The sequence below is a fragment of the Rissa tridactyla genome, chromosome Z (assembly GCF_028500815.1).
Source record: "Rissa tridactyla isolate bRisTri1 chromosome Z, bRisTri1.patW.cur.20221130, whole genome shotgun sequence".
Classification (NCBI taxonomy): Eukaryota; Metazoa; Chordata; class Aves; order Charadriiformes; family Laridae; genus Rissa; species Rissa tridactyla.
The window spans coordinates 59564765-59581886 of record NC_071497.1 but is presented as its reverse complement, the minus strand read 5'-3'; the positions used below and the strand labels follow the sequence as shown (position 1 = coordinate 59581886).

The window sequence follows — 17122 nt, the reverse complement described above, 5'->3', positions numbered from 1 at the left end:
TACTGTGAGGGTGGTGAGACACTGGAACAGATTGCCCAGAGAGGTGGTGGAGGCCCCATCCCTGGAGACATTCAAGGCCAGGCTTGATGAGGCTCTGAGCAACCTGATCTAGTTGTGGATGTCCCTGCTTACTGCAGGGGGGTTGGACTAGATGACCTTTAAAGGTCCTTTCCAACCCAACACGTTCTATGATTCTATGATTCTATAAAATGCAAACCATATGACACTTGGGGCCAAACCGCTGGTGCAACCTGCCCCATGAGCTGGGCAGATGTGAGGCAGCCCTGATCCAGGAGCTGCGTAGCTGCATCCCTGCTGCGCCACTGCCGATACCCTCAGTCATGCTAAGCAGCACCTGGCCAGTCCAGAGGGCTGCCCACCCCTGCTCCAACAGGCAATTCCTTGTTTTTTCCAGCCGAGGTGCCTGGAGCACAGCTGTGGCTGCTCTGGACCAAAGCAGGTGCATCTGCAGCAGGGCAGAGTGCAAACCAGGCAAGGAGACTTTATTTTTTTTTCCTCCTGTTTTCAAACTTCTTTGGAGGACCTGAAAATGAATCAAAGACACACTTTTGCAGAAAGACGTAGAAAATTTATTCAACTGGACAGTAGTGCAGAAGTGTTTCTGAAAGACAAAAAGGCACAAAAAGTGTCCTGCGTTCTCACTGCCTAATGCACAACGATTCTGTGAACCTGAAAGCAGGAAGCTAGCTCTCTCCTACATGGGAAAGCAGCAGAGTTTCAGAAGCCTTATGTTAACTAAAAGCCTACCATTTTTCCCCTTTTCTTTTGACCAGTCAGATGGTTTCATCTGGTAAATTTTAATGCATAAGGGCACTTGCTGAAACGAGGTACACTTATAAAACAATAACAAACTGACTTACAGCATGTGCACAGAAACTGGCAGTAGTACCAAAAGGTCTGAGATGTGAACAAACGCAATTATGCAATTACGTTGAGACCATAAAAAACATCCTCTTCTCAGCAGATCCTGAGCCAGGGGTTAAGGAAAATAACCCAATAGTTAAGGGTATATAGCACGTTTCAGCAGAGACTATAGCCATCGTTGTCTTCTCATATCACAACTGTTAGATGGTTACTGATCCATACTCTAAAATCTCAACTAGTAGGCTCTCTTAGCTTGCCCTTTTAAAAAGAGAAAATCAACCCTAGCTTTCACAGCTCTTGGTGTCATCTTTACAATTCCAAAACCTTTTGTCTCCCCTGCTACCCATTGCTTCTTGCAAAGCATCTGAAGTCATGTCATAAATTAATGTTTATGAAACAAAGTCTTCCAAATAACTTAATTGTCATATTTATCACGGGGAAAATCTCGCATTGAATATTAGATACTATCCTTAAAGCCATTTGGTTAGACAGAGAGCAAGCATGGACATTTAGAAAAGCAAAACCAATTACATTTCCAAAGTAATACAGCAATTAAAAAATGAGCCATCAGAGGTAAACAATCTTCTCCTCTACTCCATCTCCACTTTCTGTCCCCTCCTGGCTCTCAGGCTGCCACGGCTGCAGCACATCTACCAGTGGAGGCGCGGTGAGACCATCGTTTGGAGTGCTTGTCTGGGTACCCTTGACCTCTGGTGAACTCAGATCTGTAACACACAAGAGAAGGATATGTGACAATGCATCTTCTGCCATGCCTGTGCCATTGTAAAGAGCAAATTCTGACTTTTTCATTAGCATTGTCTAGTTTGCTGCACCTGTCTAGAAAGGAAAGCACTGTTGTGTTACAAATTATACTACAGCGCAGTGAGAGGTACCTTACCCAAATTTACTGAAATCTGTAAATGTGACTATACCTTAGCAGTTAGCTTTTCTACATCTGCAAAGCAATTTTTACCATAAAACCAAGCTGCATAACAATGGAGCATGTGTCCTCGTATCTAGGGATGTGAAAAGTCAATGGACAGGCTGCAATACTTTTCACTGTAATCTTGGCCCAACCAACCTCTGCTGTTACACCAGGAGGCTTAACTTTTCATTCTTCCCTCTGCAAAAAGGACTCTGCAGGAAGAAGGGGAGCCCGGCACCCCCCCAACAGCACGGGTAACACCAGCAGCAAGCAAACCCAGGACTGGGGTCCTTTGAGCCCTAGTCATTCAGGCAGAGAGCTAAAAAGACATTTCATGCCTGCTCTGGTCCCTACCTCTTCTCATGTGTATGTGCAATGAAAATCTATTATAAAGGAGATTTGGGGTGTTCTACACACTGCGTTGCTCTAACTGGCGGCAATTTGAAATGACACCTGCCCACATTTGGCATTCCCCTGATGCATGTGGGTTTCCCCAGCCTTGTTCACTGAGGCAGGAGTTCAAGGCAAAGCAAGCTTGCTGGCACCCTGCAAAGCCTGGTCTGCCCGGCTGCTGCCCGCCATGGGGCATGTGGAGCGGTGGGAGACAATTATGCGATGGGCATGTGGGAACACATCGGATCGCTGCCTCTGCCTTCAGCACCTTCTCCTCTTTGATATGCACACAGCTTGGGGGAGCAAGCAGGCTTTGGGGCTTCAGCTCCCAGCGTAAGCCACATGCATGTTATACCTGCTGCTGAGACTGCAGGGCTGGAGCAGGGGCAAGGTATTTATACACAAGTGGTGCTTGGCCATAGTGGGATGACACAGAACGTTAAAGCAAAGTAATCCCAAATTCCCTTACTTTTACTGTTTTACACTGGAGTTAAAGGATCACGTTTCGGTCTTGGTGAAAATCCAGAGTACATCTTGACTGCAGGTGAACTATTTGCAATAGCAGAACTTGACTCCCTGACTTACTCGCAAAGCCCTGCTTTGTTAAAGATTACTTTTGCATTTACTTCTTTTTGATAGCCATATTAGAAAAAGATTACAATTTGCAGCAACAGAAGAAACCAGGAATATCCTACGTCTGCTTTTCTTTATTGAAACTGGATACTTCAGTTTTATTTATTTATTAAAAAGAGCCCTACCAGTGAAAGGTCCTCAACCTCTAAACACTTATATTTTGGGGTAATTTTACCCACATTAATATTCCTTTTAAGTCCTGTGAGTCTATTCACCTTAACAAAGTTATGTGCATAAGAATACCAGGCAGTAAGCACTTATTTCAAAGATCTGTTTTCAAAGTTTATGAAGTACATAATTGGAGAAGCCTAATTACAAATTTGAAAAAACCCAGAAAAGAAAGAGAAACACCTTACATGCAGTTATTTTCCACCATCAAAACTAAACAGTAATTTCTTCACCAATTAAAACAGTAGCTGTTTCCAAACCATTTCTCATTAACTGTTACAACTCTAAGCAGCAGAGCTGAGCAGTGGAAACTGTCAGCGTTCTGGAAAAACAAAACAGATTCTGTCACTATCGGAGTAAATGATTTATCACTACTTTAGCTGCTTTTTTATTGTCTTTTTTTTTTTTTTCCTTTTAAATTCTGGAGCATCCGGAGAACCTGAACAGCAGGAGAGCACCCAGAAGGTGAGAGCCCAGCTGCCACCGGGGTGATGAGTGGCTTCTCAGCTGGAAAGATTGTGCCTAATCCAACCAAGGAGGGAAGGGGCTGGTTTTGGCTGCGCTTTGGGTGGCACTCAACACAGGCTCTGCCTAATAAAAGCACAATGTGTCCCTGGGCCAACATACTCAGCCTGCCAGTGGGGAAGGTGCCTGCTGTCTCCCTGCCTGGTGCCATGCTGGAAGCAACCAAGCCAGGAGACCAGCTGGCACCGCAGGCGGCAGTGCGATGTGCCCCGAGAGCAGCTGTTCAGGGAGGGTGGAAGAACTGCCAGAATTGGCAATAACAGTCTCAGGTGAAATAAGAGTGGGGAAAGGGGACCGATCTGCCAGCCAGCACTGGTTCTTGTTATGCAGAGCAGCGATAGCTGCCAGTAAGCCTCCCCCAAGCTCCACAGTGCAGCGCAGGGCAACAAGCTGCCCTCGGCCCTAAGCAGGAGAATGGTGTGAGAAATCCTCCTCTTTAAATGCTCTCCCAAAACAGGGAAGAACCCTCCAGGACAAGCCTTGACTGCATCAGCTGCTGCCTACTGAAGAACTCTGAGAGCTGAGGATGCTCAAAAAAAAAAAAGGAAAATAAACCCATTATCCATGTAGACAGCAACACAATGCAGAGGAGGGCTGTCGAAGGGGGCTGCTACCAGAAAATGATGGCTGGGAAGCTCTTCTGTGCTCCCCAGGTAGCTGGGGCACCCACAGGAACCTCCCCAGCCCCTCCCCAGGCCTCTTCTCTGCTGCACTACAGCTGACAGTCAGAACTCGGTATGGATCAAGAGCCAGGTAAATAAGGACCATCGGCCTTTTATGAGCCTGCTTCGTTGCGATTGTAACTCACCTGCCAACATCGGCCACAAAAGGAGTTTTGTATCGTTCCCTTTCTTTCAATTCAGCATTTACTTATTCTCTCCTCTGCTCCCTTCCAACCTGCTGAGTGATGCTCGGGCAGGCTGTGTTCAGCTCAACAGCGCGCCCACCAGACCAGCACCCATATCACCAGCACCCAGCTAAAGTACTCCCACTGCCCCTGCCTGCACCCCTCCTGCCCCATCCTGCACCCTTTGCACACAAAGGACAAGCGAAAGTGACTGTACCCGGCCACCGCCTTCCTCTTGCTCGCTCACACCTAAGGAACACATTTTTTTCCTTCGTATTTATTCAAGTGCAGAAAACATTCCCAGATTTCCAAAGCTTTAACAAAGCTGAGCTGTAGCTCAGACACTTCTTCAGGGTCTTCTGTGAGAATCCCAGGTCCTCGCTCCCTCCCACTTCTGCACTGGCCAAGGGCTGTCAGCATCTCACTGCACCCTGGCCCCTGGCGTTTACATGCACAGTGGGCACTGAATTTGGCACCAGGTCTCAAAAAACACTGGGAAAAATACTTTGACCCTGAAGCTACCAAGAAAAGAGGAGCCTAATCCATTTCCCAGCTGACTGAATAAGGCAGGAAATCAATCTGAGCATTTTGATGCTGCTATTTACTTTTAACCAGCCCAGCCCCATGAAAAAGCAGCAGCTACATTTCCTAGGCAAACAAGTACCTTCATGAATAAGAGGTCTTTTCACAAAAAGCAGATGAACAATTAGATCATAATAGATCCTACATTAATTAGTCTCATCTGCTTTTGGTGCATTTTTTTTGTTACAAGACAGAACAGAAAGAATTCAAAGACTATGATGAATAAGGTTTGCAACATAACTCTTCTTCACATCTGTACTTCGATTTTTTGTTCATGATAAAAGTACTGGAAATGCCACTATTCTGCATGTTTCTGTTCTTTGTTTAGTTGTTGGCGTACATAAAACAATGCAATTGAGTTTTCAGTTTTTGCTGCATAATTCTTCAGAGAAGTTCTGTCTAGAGAATTTGAACCAAATTCTTGGCTAAGACAAAATTTACATTTATTCCACCAAAACTGCTTTATCTTAAAGCTCCATAATGGTTCCAACTCATCTATTTGATACTTGTCTTAAAGCTCCAGGTTTTGGAGTCATGTGATGATGCAGTCGTCTTTTATTAAAGCCCAGTAAACACACTATTTCTAACACTGGTGTTATCAAAGAAAAGATTTTAAAAACACCTCAAGCTCAGACACTGCCAGTGATATCACTTTAACATCAAGTTCAGAGCATGCCCCTAGGTTGAAATAATTTAAAATTTTAACCTACTTACATGGCTATGTTATCAGTTGTGTTGGCTTTAAAGCACACGGCTTCTAAACTATTTTTGGCTTGCCTTTTTTTTAATGCATATCAATAAGAGAGACTTAAAAATAGGTCTGACTCGAAATCATAACTTGTCTGTGCATTAAATACCCACAGTCTCACCTAGGCAGGGCATATTACCTGCCAGCTGTCTGCTTCTGCTTAGTATTAATTTATTTAGGTATGAATTCCCTATTAAATTGTCTTTGTGCTAAGCTTTGAAGCTTTAGATGGTCAATTACAGACACACACATGGTCCAACAGGTATTCTGCTAACAACAACCACATGTTTTATTGACCTACTTCTTTTCCAGCTCATTAAACACAGCTGCACTCAAATGATCAAGAGAAAATAACCATAAAACCCCAAGAACACCCTTCCTACAAAGGATCACAAGGAACGTGACCAGCTGCTGGCGCGGGCCCATCGCTCCACCCCAGGCAGTGCACCTCTCCAGGGGCAGGGGCGACTTGTCTGTCTGTCTGTCTGTCCGCTGACAACAAAACAAGTCACGGGCAGCGGGTAACGCTCCTGGTTGGATGTCTGCTGGAGAAACAGAAATCCCATAAGGCTACAGACCCAAATAGCATTTCCAAAGACCGGGCAGAAGATGAAACCAGCCCCCCTGCCTGCTGCCGGCCAGCATTTCCCCACGCCTGCCTTCTTGCCCACACTTCCAATTTGCACCCCGCAGGTAAAACACCTTCATGAGGCTCCCTCTCCTTCCTTCCCTCCCCAAGAGAGAAACAGTTAGCATTAACCCTGAAAAAACACTGTCTCTGGCAGATGAATTCACTCCCTTTGAAACAAAAGGGGACATTTACACATCAAAACTATTCTTTTGAGCGCTCTCTTACCACAGACAGACATTATTGTGCTGATTAACTTTGCTTCATATTTTATGGATGGGTTTGGGTTTGTTTTTTGGTTTTTTTTTAAACTACAATTTGCTTTGAAATAAACATTAAATCAAAGACGTTGGAAAAAAATCAGTTCAGTCCCCAGCTTTTGGCCAGTCTTTAAGGTGCACCACAAAGGAGCATGCTCTGGACTTTGGCACGCACTTTCTTGAGTAGCAGAAGGGCTGCTCTGTTACAGAAGCCAAAAGAGGGAGGTCATTTATAAAACACTCTCAAGTCTCCTCCTAAGCACCTTGGGTTTATATGGTAGTTTCCCAAGAACAGACCAGATCCATCACTTCTTACTCATAAAAGCTGACAAGATCAAAACTCAAAAGTGGCAGAGGAATACTAAGCCAATATACAGAATTGCTGCAGAAGCAAAAAGTAAGGCAAAGCAACTGTTTCAAATCAGCTACATTCTAATCTTACCCTTAAGTAGAAGCTGCTGCTTGTTGCTTAATGAAGAAAAAATATGGGCATTATTGTAAGAATGAGCGTCTGAGAGAAGCCTCTTATCTGATAGTCACAGAGATGCTTGTTCTCCCCAAGCTCAAAACCCAGGGAAATAGTCACTATTTTTTGACTGCAGTTTGTGCATTAACACAGCCATTTTTATCAGTTTTTAGTCAGGTTTGCAGGAAGTATATGCATTCATATTTTCTTCTTGCAGTCATCGAAAAATCACAGCAAAAATTGAATAGCTGCACATTCCCCAAGTTTTGCATTGTAAGCATAGGAAGTTTCAGGGTGTGATCGAGTATTTTGAAATGGGTGCCCTTTTTAATTGTTTGCTAAATGCTCTGTGAACATGTAACTGCTGTGAAAACAGTTTGCATAAAAGCTAAAGGGAAAGCTGTACATCAAAGCCGTAAAAAAGCACAATTATCAAATAAGCATGTGCCTTCATCCCTTCAGCCCTGAGTGCATGGAATGTACTTGGATCCACTTTCCTTTCTTCTGCTCCCACTTCTCTCCACTATGGCAACACTGGTCTTAGTCTTAAGCCTGAATTCATCACCACCTCCTTCTACCTTGCCTTTGCTACAAGTTGTCTTCGTCCTTAGTCTCACAGCTGCCCCTCTGCAGACACCGGCTCTGCTTTGGTCCATCTGCCTCTGGTCCCATCCCACCCCATCATGCGCTGCAGCAACAGACAGACAGACAGACAATATTCCACAGTTTCTCAATAAATATTTAACAGCAGATGCTGCTGAGGAGGTTTCATATTACTAAGACTTCATTACTTTTACACAACGTGCTACAGGCCATTTCCTGGAATATGTAAAGTATTATACTAAATAATTAAAATGAGATCGTACTTTTCAAAATAAGCCAGACAGATACACTTGGTGATTCAGCGACATGATTGTACAGGGTGTGTTTGCATACTCAGTATCTTGCAAAATTTGATCATCCATAAACAGTTTCTCCCAGCCACTAGGATGCATTATTTATTCATACTTGTACATCTATTTCAGGCTCTAACTCCATTACAAAACGTATACAAACATTTTTAATGTACTGAAGCAGGGCACGCAACCAGGTCTCCACCCACAGATCACATTACTTGAGGAAAACACAGACCTCCCAAGGTATCTTCCTGACATCAAACAACAATTAGCAGGACTCTTGTTTTGTGACTGCTTTTCCTGAGAGATCACCTCTTTCCCTGCAGACTTGCTGCTAAAGTCACAGCTCTGCATGACCCTGAGCTGGAGCTGCTTCACTACAAACCAGCTGTCTGGCAAAAGACCCTCTTCTGCTTCAAAATGTGCTCCTTTCCCTCCTTCTCCTTCCCTGAAACCCCTATCTATTGGAATAACCTTACCTAACTAAAGAATAAATTTGTGTCTGAGAAATATGGTCCAAACCATTTCACTTTCATCAATGCCTGTAATTCCACTGACTTCAAAACCCACTGCGCTAAATTTGCTGGAACCATAAATACAAGGAAAACAAGAAAGATTTGGCCATCATCCTGTTGTTGTTTAAGAAGTCTGCAGGCAACGAAACCCTGAGTACGGTGTGCAGATTTACATCAACACAGTGGTACCTCAAAAGACAGGGATGGACGATCTCTTCACTCTAACCGTCACCTTAAAGGTGTGCACTATTTTAAACTTCCCTCCTAATGAATGAGCTCTGAATGAGAAGATACCAGAAAGAAGAGAATCAGACAGGCATTACACAGGAAATTCTGTACTTACATCAGCATACAAAACTGCCTTAATTAGAAGGTTATGCAATACTGCTACATCTACTGTGATTATGTTCAGAAATGAGAAAAAGTATTTTGAGATGAGAAAATTAGTAACAGAACTACAAAACCCTAGTGCTGCAGAGCTGAAAAGCAAGCGTTACTTGAAATATACTAATTGCAGATGACATATAACGACATATTTTTCATTTTGGTATCACATTGCTGTGTGATTTAATCCCTTTTGCCATCTGCTTTAAACAAATGGCAGTGTTATTCCCAAGAGGAAAAAAATGCTTCCCCGGTGATTCACTTCCACCAAGTATCCCACAGACACTGATGTCTTATGGCACAGCACAAAACTCAGTGTTCTGTGGTACGGAGAGGAGGCAAAATTGCTGTTATCTGTTGCAGTATTAAAAGCAAGATCTTAATTGTTTTAATAATTCAATGTGATTTTGAACTTGGGAGACGGGAGTGCTCAACTTCATATTCCTGTATCTTACCATTTCATTTCATTCTCATTATAACTTACGTTGAGTACTGAATGGGATGTGTGCTCACCTATGTAGCCATCCATGCTAAGAGTAGAAGGGATATGTTGGACACAGAAAGGGCAATTTGGAATTAATCACATGTTCTCAATTTGGCATCTACTCAATTAAAGAAGACAAAAAGTTTAAAGTTGCTCAAAATGTCATATCTGCTCAGGAGACTCCCTGACAAACCGTGAACTCCACGGTCATGTCATCCTCCCTCCTTCACTCTTCTCAAGTGGAAGAACAACAGAAAGAATTTTCTCACTGCACAGGACAAACAGCGAAAAAATAGCACTATTAAAAATACTGTGAAGCACAGCAGAAAAACCCAAAATAGGCAAAAAAGCACCTTCACATGCCATTCCACAGGTAGTAAGGTGTTGGCCTGCTGTTGGCTATGAAGTATGCTGTTTAAATGGGAGACGTGTGAAGTGTGCGCTATACAGGGCACAATTACATCCCAGCTTAGAAGACAAGCGGGTCAGATGTACTCAGAAGGAGTTCATACAGCAGCAACATACAGAAATAAACTCCCAACAGTCACATATGCAGAACTGTGATGACTTTTCTTGTGAGAGCTGCTCATTATGTAACAGGTTCCAAGCAACAAAAGCAGTCTTAATCAACAAAGTCCTCAATAAAGGATCCCATTAACCACCTCCAGCGCTGGCAGCAGTAGCTATGCTTATTTGAATAAGGCCCTGAGTTACTGAGCTTCGCCCATTGCCAAAATCCTATGCTGACTTGGAACCACAGGGAAACAGCTTGTATGTCTTCAGGTGGCTTTAACACTGTAGCGCAAAGCACATTTCACCTGGATTTTATCACACTTGCATCAGCTTTACATTGTATACCTCCTCTAACTGCAACATATTCATCTTACTCAAATACAAGAAAAAAGCCAGGCCCATACAGCACCATCCTCAGCCTCCCTGATGCAAACATATGCAGGTACTTTTATACAATGTCATTAGGCCATAACTGATGTTAAGGTAGCCAAAAAATAACGTGTTGTTCTAAACCTCATCTCAATTACCGATGGGAAACTAAAACAAATGAATCTAATGTACAGCTTTAAGAACAGGTTGAATAGAGCAATCACCATTAGCACAATCTGCCTCAAGGAACAGGAAGGGAATTTCTTACAAAGAATAAGGAAAAAAATGGAGTTATAGGATACTACACATTGTTTCCGGGGTTTTTCCTTTTTCTATTGCAAATTAAATATTTTACATGTCTAGAAACCACTTTCTTTCATGAAACCACTGTAAATGTATTATTTTGCCAAAATCAATCTCATCTTATATGCATATTATGTACAAATTTCTGTCCTTTATAAAAGAATAAAATCACATTAGTCAAATAGAGCCCTATTTTTGCTCCCTGGTTTTGCATTTGGATGTTCATGAAGATCACAGATTTTTCTATGTTCCCCATAAAGACTTAAACTATGCTTTTCACTACATCATGCATAAAGATCCTTCACACTAACACTGCAAATGTCTGGGGGTGGGGGAGGGAACCCTCCCACAATCAAGTTTCATTGCAGTTTTCCAAATCTATCACTTTTCAACTCTATTCCCATAGCTACAACATCTGAATAAACAAAATGAAAAGAGAACAATGCTGTGCACTTCAAAGACTAAAAGAATTAAAATTGCACTGATTCCTGAAATCAAAGAGGTGAATCCATAGGTAAATCCTTAGGCATCACTTTGGCTAGTTAACCTGACGTGTCAATTAAATGCAAGAGTAATTTATTCAATTCTCAGTCTAGTCTGACACAAAACCTATACTTCCCCTGATTCCTAATTAGCAAAAGTACTTGTCTTCTTTCATGCAGATAATTTCATAACCATTAGGGTAAAGCATTAACACATTTTTCTTTCAATCATATTTTCCTCCTGTTGACTGACACACCTTTTCTAGTGAGTGTACTTGTGCCAGTTTCAGCTTTGTGGGAACTTGCCCCAAGGTCTTTAGGTGAAGTTCCCTCCCATACACATAAAACAATGATATATAATCATGATGCTAGCTAGCTATGTGAAGAGACATATGTCTTACCTTAGAAAATATGAATGGAAAATTATGCACTTGGATGATTGTAGCCTTTTCCATTTGAGTATATTTATGAAGCTAAATTGCACAGTACTTAACATAGGGTAGAATGCAGCATGATTAGCTCCTTGACAACACATTCAGGTGGTGCTTCTCATTAAATAATTTAAGGGTTTTTTTGACAGACCAGACTTCTTATAGGACGTCTAAAAATTCTAGGAAAATTAATCAAAACCCAACCATACACCTGGTTGAAAAATGCAGGAAAATGTCATAAAACATTCATCCACGGGAAAATATTAAGTTTCAGGTAACTTTCAGACACTTTCTAGCCTTTCTCTCATTGCATCTCTTGGTTTTCTTTCACAGTGATCAGAACTGACTACAACCTGCAGAGGTGTCAGGAAATGGAAGCACAAGGTCACGAGATCTCCTTAAACTTTGCTAAACTCTCTGGGGAAAAAGTATGGCCAAAAAAAAAAACAACAAAAAGGAAATCAGCTTCCTTGTATGAAATTTCCGTACTGCTCAGCTTGATTCACATTGCTTAGGAACAAGTGATTTACTTCACTTCCACGTGCAGAGCCATTTGCTGGGGCTTCGGATGCCATCTGTCTTGCAGGGGGAACTTTAGCGTTCTTCTCATTGCCCACCCGCTGTACGGTGGCTCCTGATGCATGACAGAAGCAAGTCTGAATCCTGCAGACTCATGCGCTGCACAACACAGTCAGAGCACAAAATACTTGTCACCCTCCGAATCACAAATGTGACTGTGGAATGTGATGGCACATCTCTCTGGGGAGAGGCTCCCAGCCCTGCCTGCTCTAGCAACGTGCCGGGGGGCTTCATGGCACCATCTGCACCATCAGGATGCTGCAAGGATTTGCTGCACTGCTTTGCCAAAGGCTCCTTGTCACTCAACCAAGGCAGTAACTGCAGGTTTTACAGACATGACTTAGCCAGAGAGACTTACACTAGCCTCTTGGGCAGGCTTTGTAGCCAGTGCTCGTTCTCAGGCTGCTGGGTCTTCACTGCTGCCCTGTTACCTGGGTAAAATAATGATGTCTATACAATATGCAGTGATAGCAGCTGAACACAAAGCTGGCCCATTCTAGGTGAAGGGCATCTTTACATGCAGAAGCTCCACCAGCTTATCTTAGAATCAGTGCAATTAAACTGGTACAAGCCAGTTTAATTAAACCAGACGCTCTCATGTGGGCTCAATAGAAAGTATCCTGGTTAGCTTGCATCTGAACGTTTGCCAGTGCAAGCTAATCCACTTTTGAGAGGTTTAAACCCACATATGTGTTGCTTTTCAAATTTGCACTAGCTTAGGTAACCTATTACTAAAATGACAACTTCAGTCAAACTAGAACAAGTTTCATCAGGCTAATTATTTAGGCATTTTTAGAAATATTAATCTCTTTTACTAATCAGCTTGGTTCGCTGATTGTGGTGATGAGACTAGCCTGCCCTGCCTTTGATTATAAAATGCTATTTTGGCAATCCATGTACCAAGGACTCGTAAGGGCTGTAGTGGATGCCGGCTTAATACATTACAAGAAGTACTAAGGAGCAAGTTCCTTAATCAAGGACTTTTTTATTTGAACAACTTCAAGATTTGACCTAAGACAATTAAAAAAACATCGCATCTGTTTATGATTTCAACTTCCAATCCCGCTGCCCGCTGGTGTTTGCTGTGACCTGACCTGCATGCAGCTGGTGTGAGGACAGAAGTCATCCTGCACGGCCAACTGCAGAAAAATGGGAGCGTGGGCACTGCTGCAGTGTCGACTTACCAAGTCTCACCTGAGTTTCACAAATGTACAGGAAAACCTCACCAGATTACTTAATCTATTACACCAAAAGTGCACCATTGTCCCCTAGGACTTTTAGCTGTTGTGGTCTTACATGCTACTCTACAACTCTCACAATAATGAAAGAACGAAGACACCAAGTCAGATCAAAACTAGCATTGTGCGACATGAGAAATAAACCCCAAATAGTTTAGAGTTTCTCATTAGCATGTTTTTAAGTCCTTCGGGGAATTTTCAGTGCAATGCAGTGCTCAAGACAGCTGTCCTCTTCCACTAATTTTTGGTAGCCATGGTTAATAACCGCCATGCAATCTACATATCGTTCTAGCAAAATACAAAAATAAAGGTAGGTAATGCAGTAAGAGCTATTTTTACTAACATGGAAAATTTTGTCAAAGATTATATATTTCCCTTAGAAGTGATGTAATTTTCTTTCCACAGCTATGGTCTTTCAAGATATTTTTGTTTCATTCTCAATGAAGAAAGAAGAGAGTGTTTGACCACTGATTATCATTTTTAAGATGGTAAATCAAAAGCTATTCTAACTAGAAATTATCCAGTAATGCACATATGTTCTGAAACAGCCAATAAAATGCACTTGAAAGAGCAAGAGTGACTTCAGCTTACAAAAAAAAAAAATGTCATAAAGAATTGGGAAAGGATTTGGAGGGAACAATACTCTGAGCACTGTTACGCAGACACAAACAGGTTTTGGGTTTTTTTCCAAAGTTTTCTGTGTTTCTGTTCTGGTCATTTTCTCACCTACTGTCAACAAGCTTGCAAAGCGAGATGCAATTGTTCTAGCAAAACCTATTGCTTACACTGCTACCAAGCTGTCTTCATACCTAGGACTATTCAGTCTGAGAGGTGGCAAACTGCCCATAATAGTTGTTAATTAAATAAAGTGTTAATTACCGTCATTACTGGCATCATTTGTTTCGCAGGAAGAAGACATCTGCTGGTAAGGATCAGCGAATGTCCACGGTGAACTGGTTAACATCCGCTGAGAAGTAGCATCCGTTTTGAGGACCACACGATTTTCAGTAATCCTTGGTACATCAGCATTTGAGATGTTCAGCCCATACACACTATTGTCGTAAAAAGGAAAAGCATCTGGTCTGTCGAGACTGCTTATGGATGTACACAGTAGAGCTTCATTTAAGCGGAATCCACTTCCATCACATAAGCTGTCAGATTGATTATAACCTGTTGCCTGCAGAAGGGGAAAGAAAAACAGAGAACAGCATTTTCACCTTTGTCCAGCACCAGAATCATAGAACACAGAATATCTCAAGTTGGAAAGAACCCAGAAGGATCCTTGCAGGACTACCTAAAACTAAGCCATATGACTATGAGCATCGTCCTGAACTATCCTCACATCAGGATACACAAAATCAACTGCCAGACAGAACGGGAATTCATAGCAAATAGTCACCTAATTTCACAGAAGTTAACCTCAAAATATGTTAAATTGGATGCGTGTTCAGGAATAAACAGCAATAACCTAGCACACTTTGCCTTAGCTCCCCTCAAAACACAGGAAAACTCAGTAACAATTGTGAAACAGCAAATTACAAAGGGCCACTACCTGGGATGCACTGAGCTCTGCTGACTCCTTTCAGGGGGTTAATATTTTGCCCCATGGCTCAGTGAGGTACCACTTCACATATGTAAATCTGTGAAGACTGCAATCCAAAAATAACACTGTGCCTCACGTAGACAGGTAATCACAGAGAACAGGACTGCAGCAGTCAAGTTGGGGATGGCAAACAACATTCAGCAAGCAGCCATGGCTCCCAGGGACTGAAAATGCAACTCCTGCAAAGACTCCCTTCCCACAGGTGTTTATCAAGGCCAAGCTCGCAAAAAAGCAGGAACAGCAGTGTGAGCTACTTGCAATGTCCGGCCATCCAAAACTTGCTAGGTTCAGTGTAATGGCAAAAACACTGGGCTGTGAATACTGGCTGACTGGCAACCACTCAGCCAGCTCTGCTGCTGCAAGGAGTACGGTAGTGGAAAATGCAGGACAAAGACAATCCCAAGGTGTGGAATGCACCCAAAGCCATATAGTTTACTTGAAATAAAAATACCAGTAGTCTATCACATGAAATACTAGATTAAGAACCACTGCTCTTTGACACCCTGCATTTCATTATTTTGCCTCTCTGTCTGTGCAATCCTGGCCATCTCTGCATCAAGCTATTGTCATCCTTCAACTTCCTCTCCTCAAAAGATTTCAGCAGTCCCATCCATTAAAGCTGATGGGCAAGCTCAGTTTGAGTTTTGTTGTCCACTTCTAAAGCACTGCCAAACACGTCAAAATTGTACCACAAGCTATACTAGTAAGAAGTGCCTTCGTTGTTTGGGGTGGGCAAGCATATATGGGTAAGTCATGTTCACACACTGTTCACAAAAGCCGGATGAAAAGGGAGAGGTCAGAGGCCAATCCTTCACCCTCTCATGCAGGCACAGGCTCAGGTGCCGAATGGTCACTGGCCATTATGGGTCACTTGCCAGCTGAAAAACTAGGGAGGTGATGGCCTGAAGAAAGGCTCTACAGATTTTCTTGGGAAAATGAAAACCTGTGCGGAAAAAAAAGCTGTTTGGGTCAGTGAGCTTTCAATATACGCAAAAGCCAGGCAAAATGTTTTGATTTTCAGGTGCTTTAGAGAACAGTAATGGTAATCAAGAGCGGACCAAAACCAAGTCCCACCCCCAAGTGTTGAGGTGGGACTAAAGTCCAGGTCCCGCCTGGCAGGTGAACACACAGACAGCTGAGTTCAGAGTCAGCCTCTACCCTTCACCCTCAACATAAACTTAATCATTTTCCGTATTCAATACTTGATCGGCTTCAGAGCTACTTTAAATTGCATCCCCCTAATAATGACCATTTCCAAGAAATTCTTTACCGTAAGGGTGGTGAGACACTAGAACAGGTTGCCTAGAGAAGTTCTAGATGCCCCATCCCTGGAAGTGTTCAAGGCCAGGCTGGATGGGGCTTTGAGCAACCTGGTCTAGTGGGAGGTGTCCCTGCCCATGGCAGGGGGGTTGGAACTAGATGATCTGTAAGGCTCCTTCCAACCCAAACCATTCTATGATTCTATACTGTCAGGGATGGAGCCACACACCAGCCTCTTCCCCTAAGGGGCTACTTGTTTCAGAGGAGCAGGACAGCAGGGTCTGACACACGGGGTTCATGGGAGCCTGGTGTTTCCCACTCCTGGAGCAGCCACTGTTTCTCACTGAAGACAGTGCTGTTTTCCAGGAACAAGGACAGCAGCCAAAGACTTCACTAAAAGCTCTATATGCCTCAAGCATTATAGTAATTTAGCCTTCCTACAGGAGGCAAGAGACACAATGCATCTTGCAAACATAGCAGCAAAGCAGAATAAAACACAAATTCTCACACTTAAAATTTCCACCACCTCAATTTAAGACCCACTGGCCTAAGCTTGGCTTCTGTGGGGCACCCAGTTTAAAATCACAGACTGGTTGAGGTTGGAAGGCACTTCTGGAGGTCATCTGGTCCAACCCCTCTGCTCAAGCAGGGTCACCCAGAGCAAGTTGCCCACAACCATATCCATACAGCTTTTGAATATCTCCAAGGTTGGAGACTCCACAGCCTCTCGGGGTAACCTCTGACAGTCACCCTCAGTAAAAGTGCAGAGCAGACAGTGCTCAGTCACCCTCACAGTAAAAACATGTTTCTTGATGTTCAGAGGGAACCTCTTGTGTTTCTGTTTGTGCCAGTTGCCTCTTGTCCTGTCACTGGCCACCACTGAAAAGAGCCTGTCTCCCTCCTCTTTACACTCTCCATTTAGGTATTTATATGTATTAATGGGCCTTTCCTTCTCCAGGGTGCACAGTCTAAGCCTTTCCTCATGCAAGAGATACCCCAGTCCCT

At 43.0% G+C, this 17122-nt stretch overlaps 1 protein-coding gene across 6 annotated transcripts in view; it reads right to left on the bottom strand.

The window, feature by feature from the left end:
• Positions 1–577: 577 nt before the first annotated feature.
• ARHGEF28 (Rho guanine nucleotide exchange factor 28) overlaps positions 578–17122 on the bottom strand; it is a 121999-nt gene continuing 105454 nt past the window's right edge. For all 6 annotated transcript variants that reach the window (XM_054184772.1, XM_054184774.1, XM_054184775.1 and 3 more), the window contains 2 exons: positions 14134–14431; positions 578–1610 (listed from right to left, as the gene is read on the bottom strand). In XM_054184772.1, coding sequence (XP_054040747.1) covers positions 1453–1610; positions 14134–14431 — 456 coding nt within the window. In that variant the 3' untranslated portion in view covers positions 578–1452. The remainder of the gene's footprint in view (positions 1611–14133; positions 14432–17122) is intronic.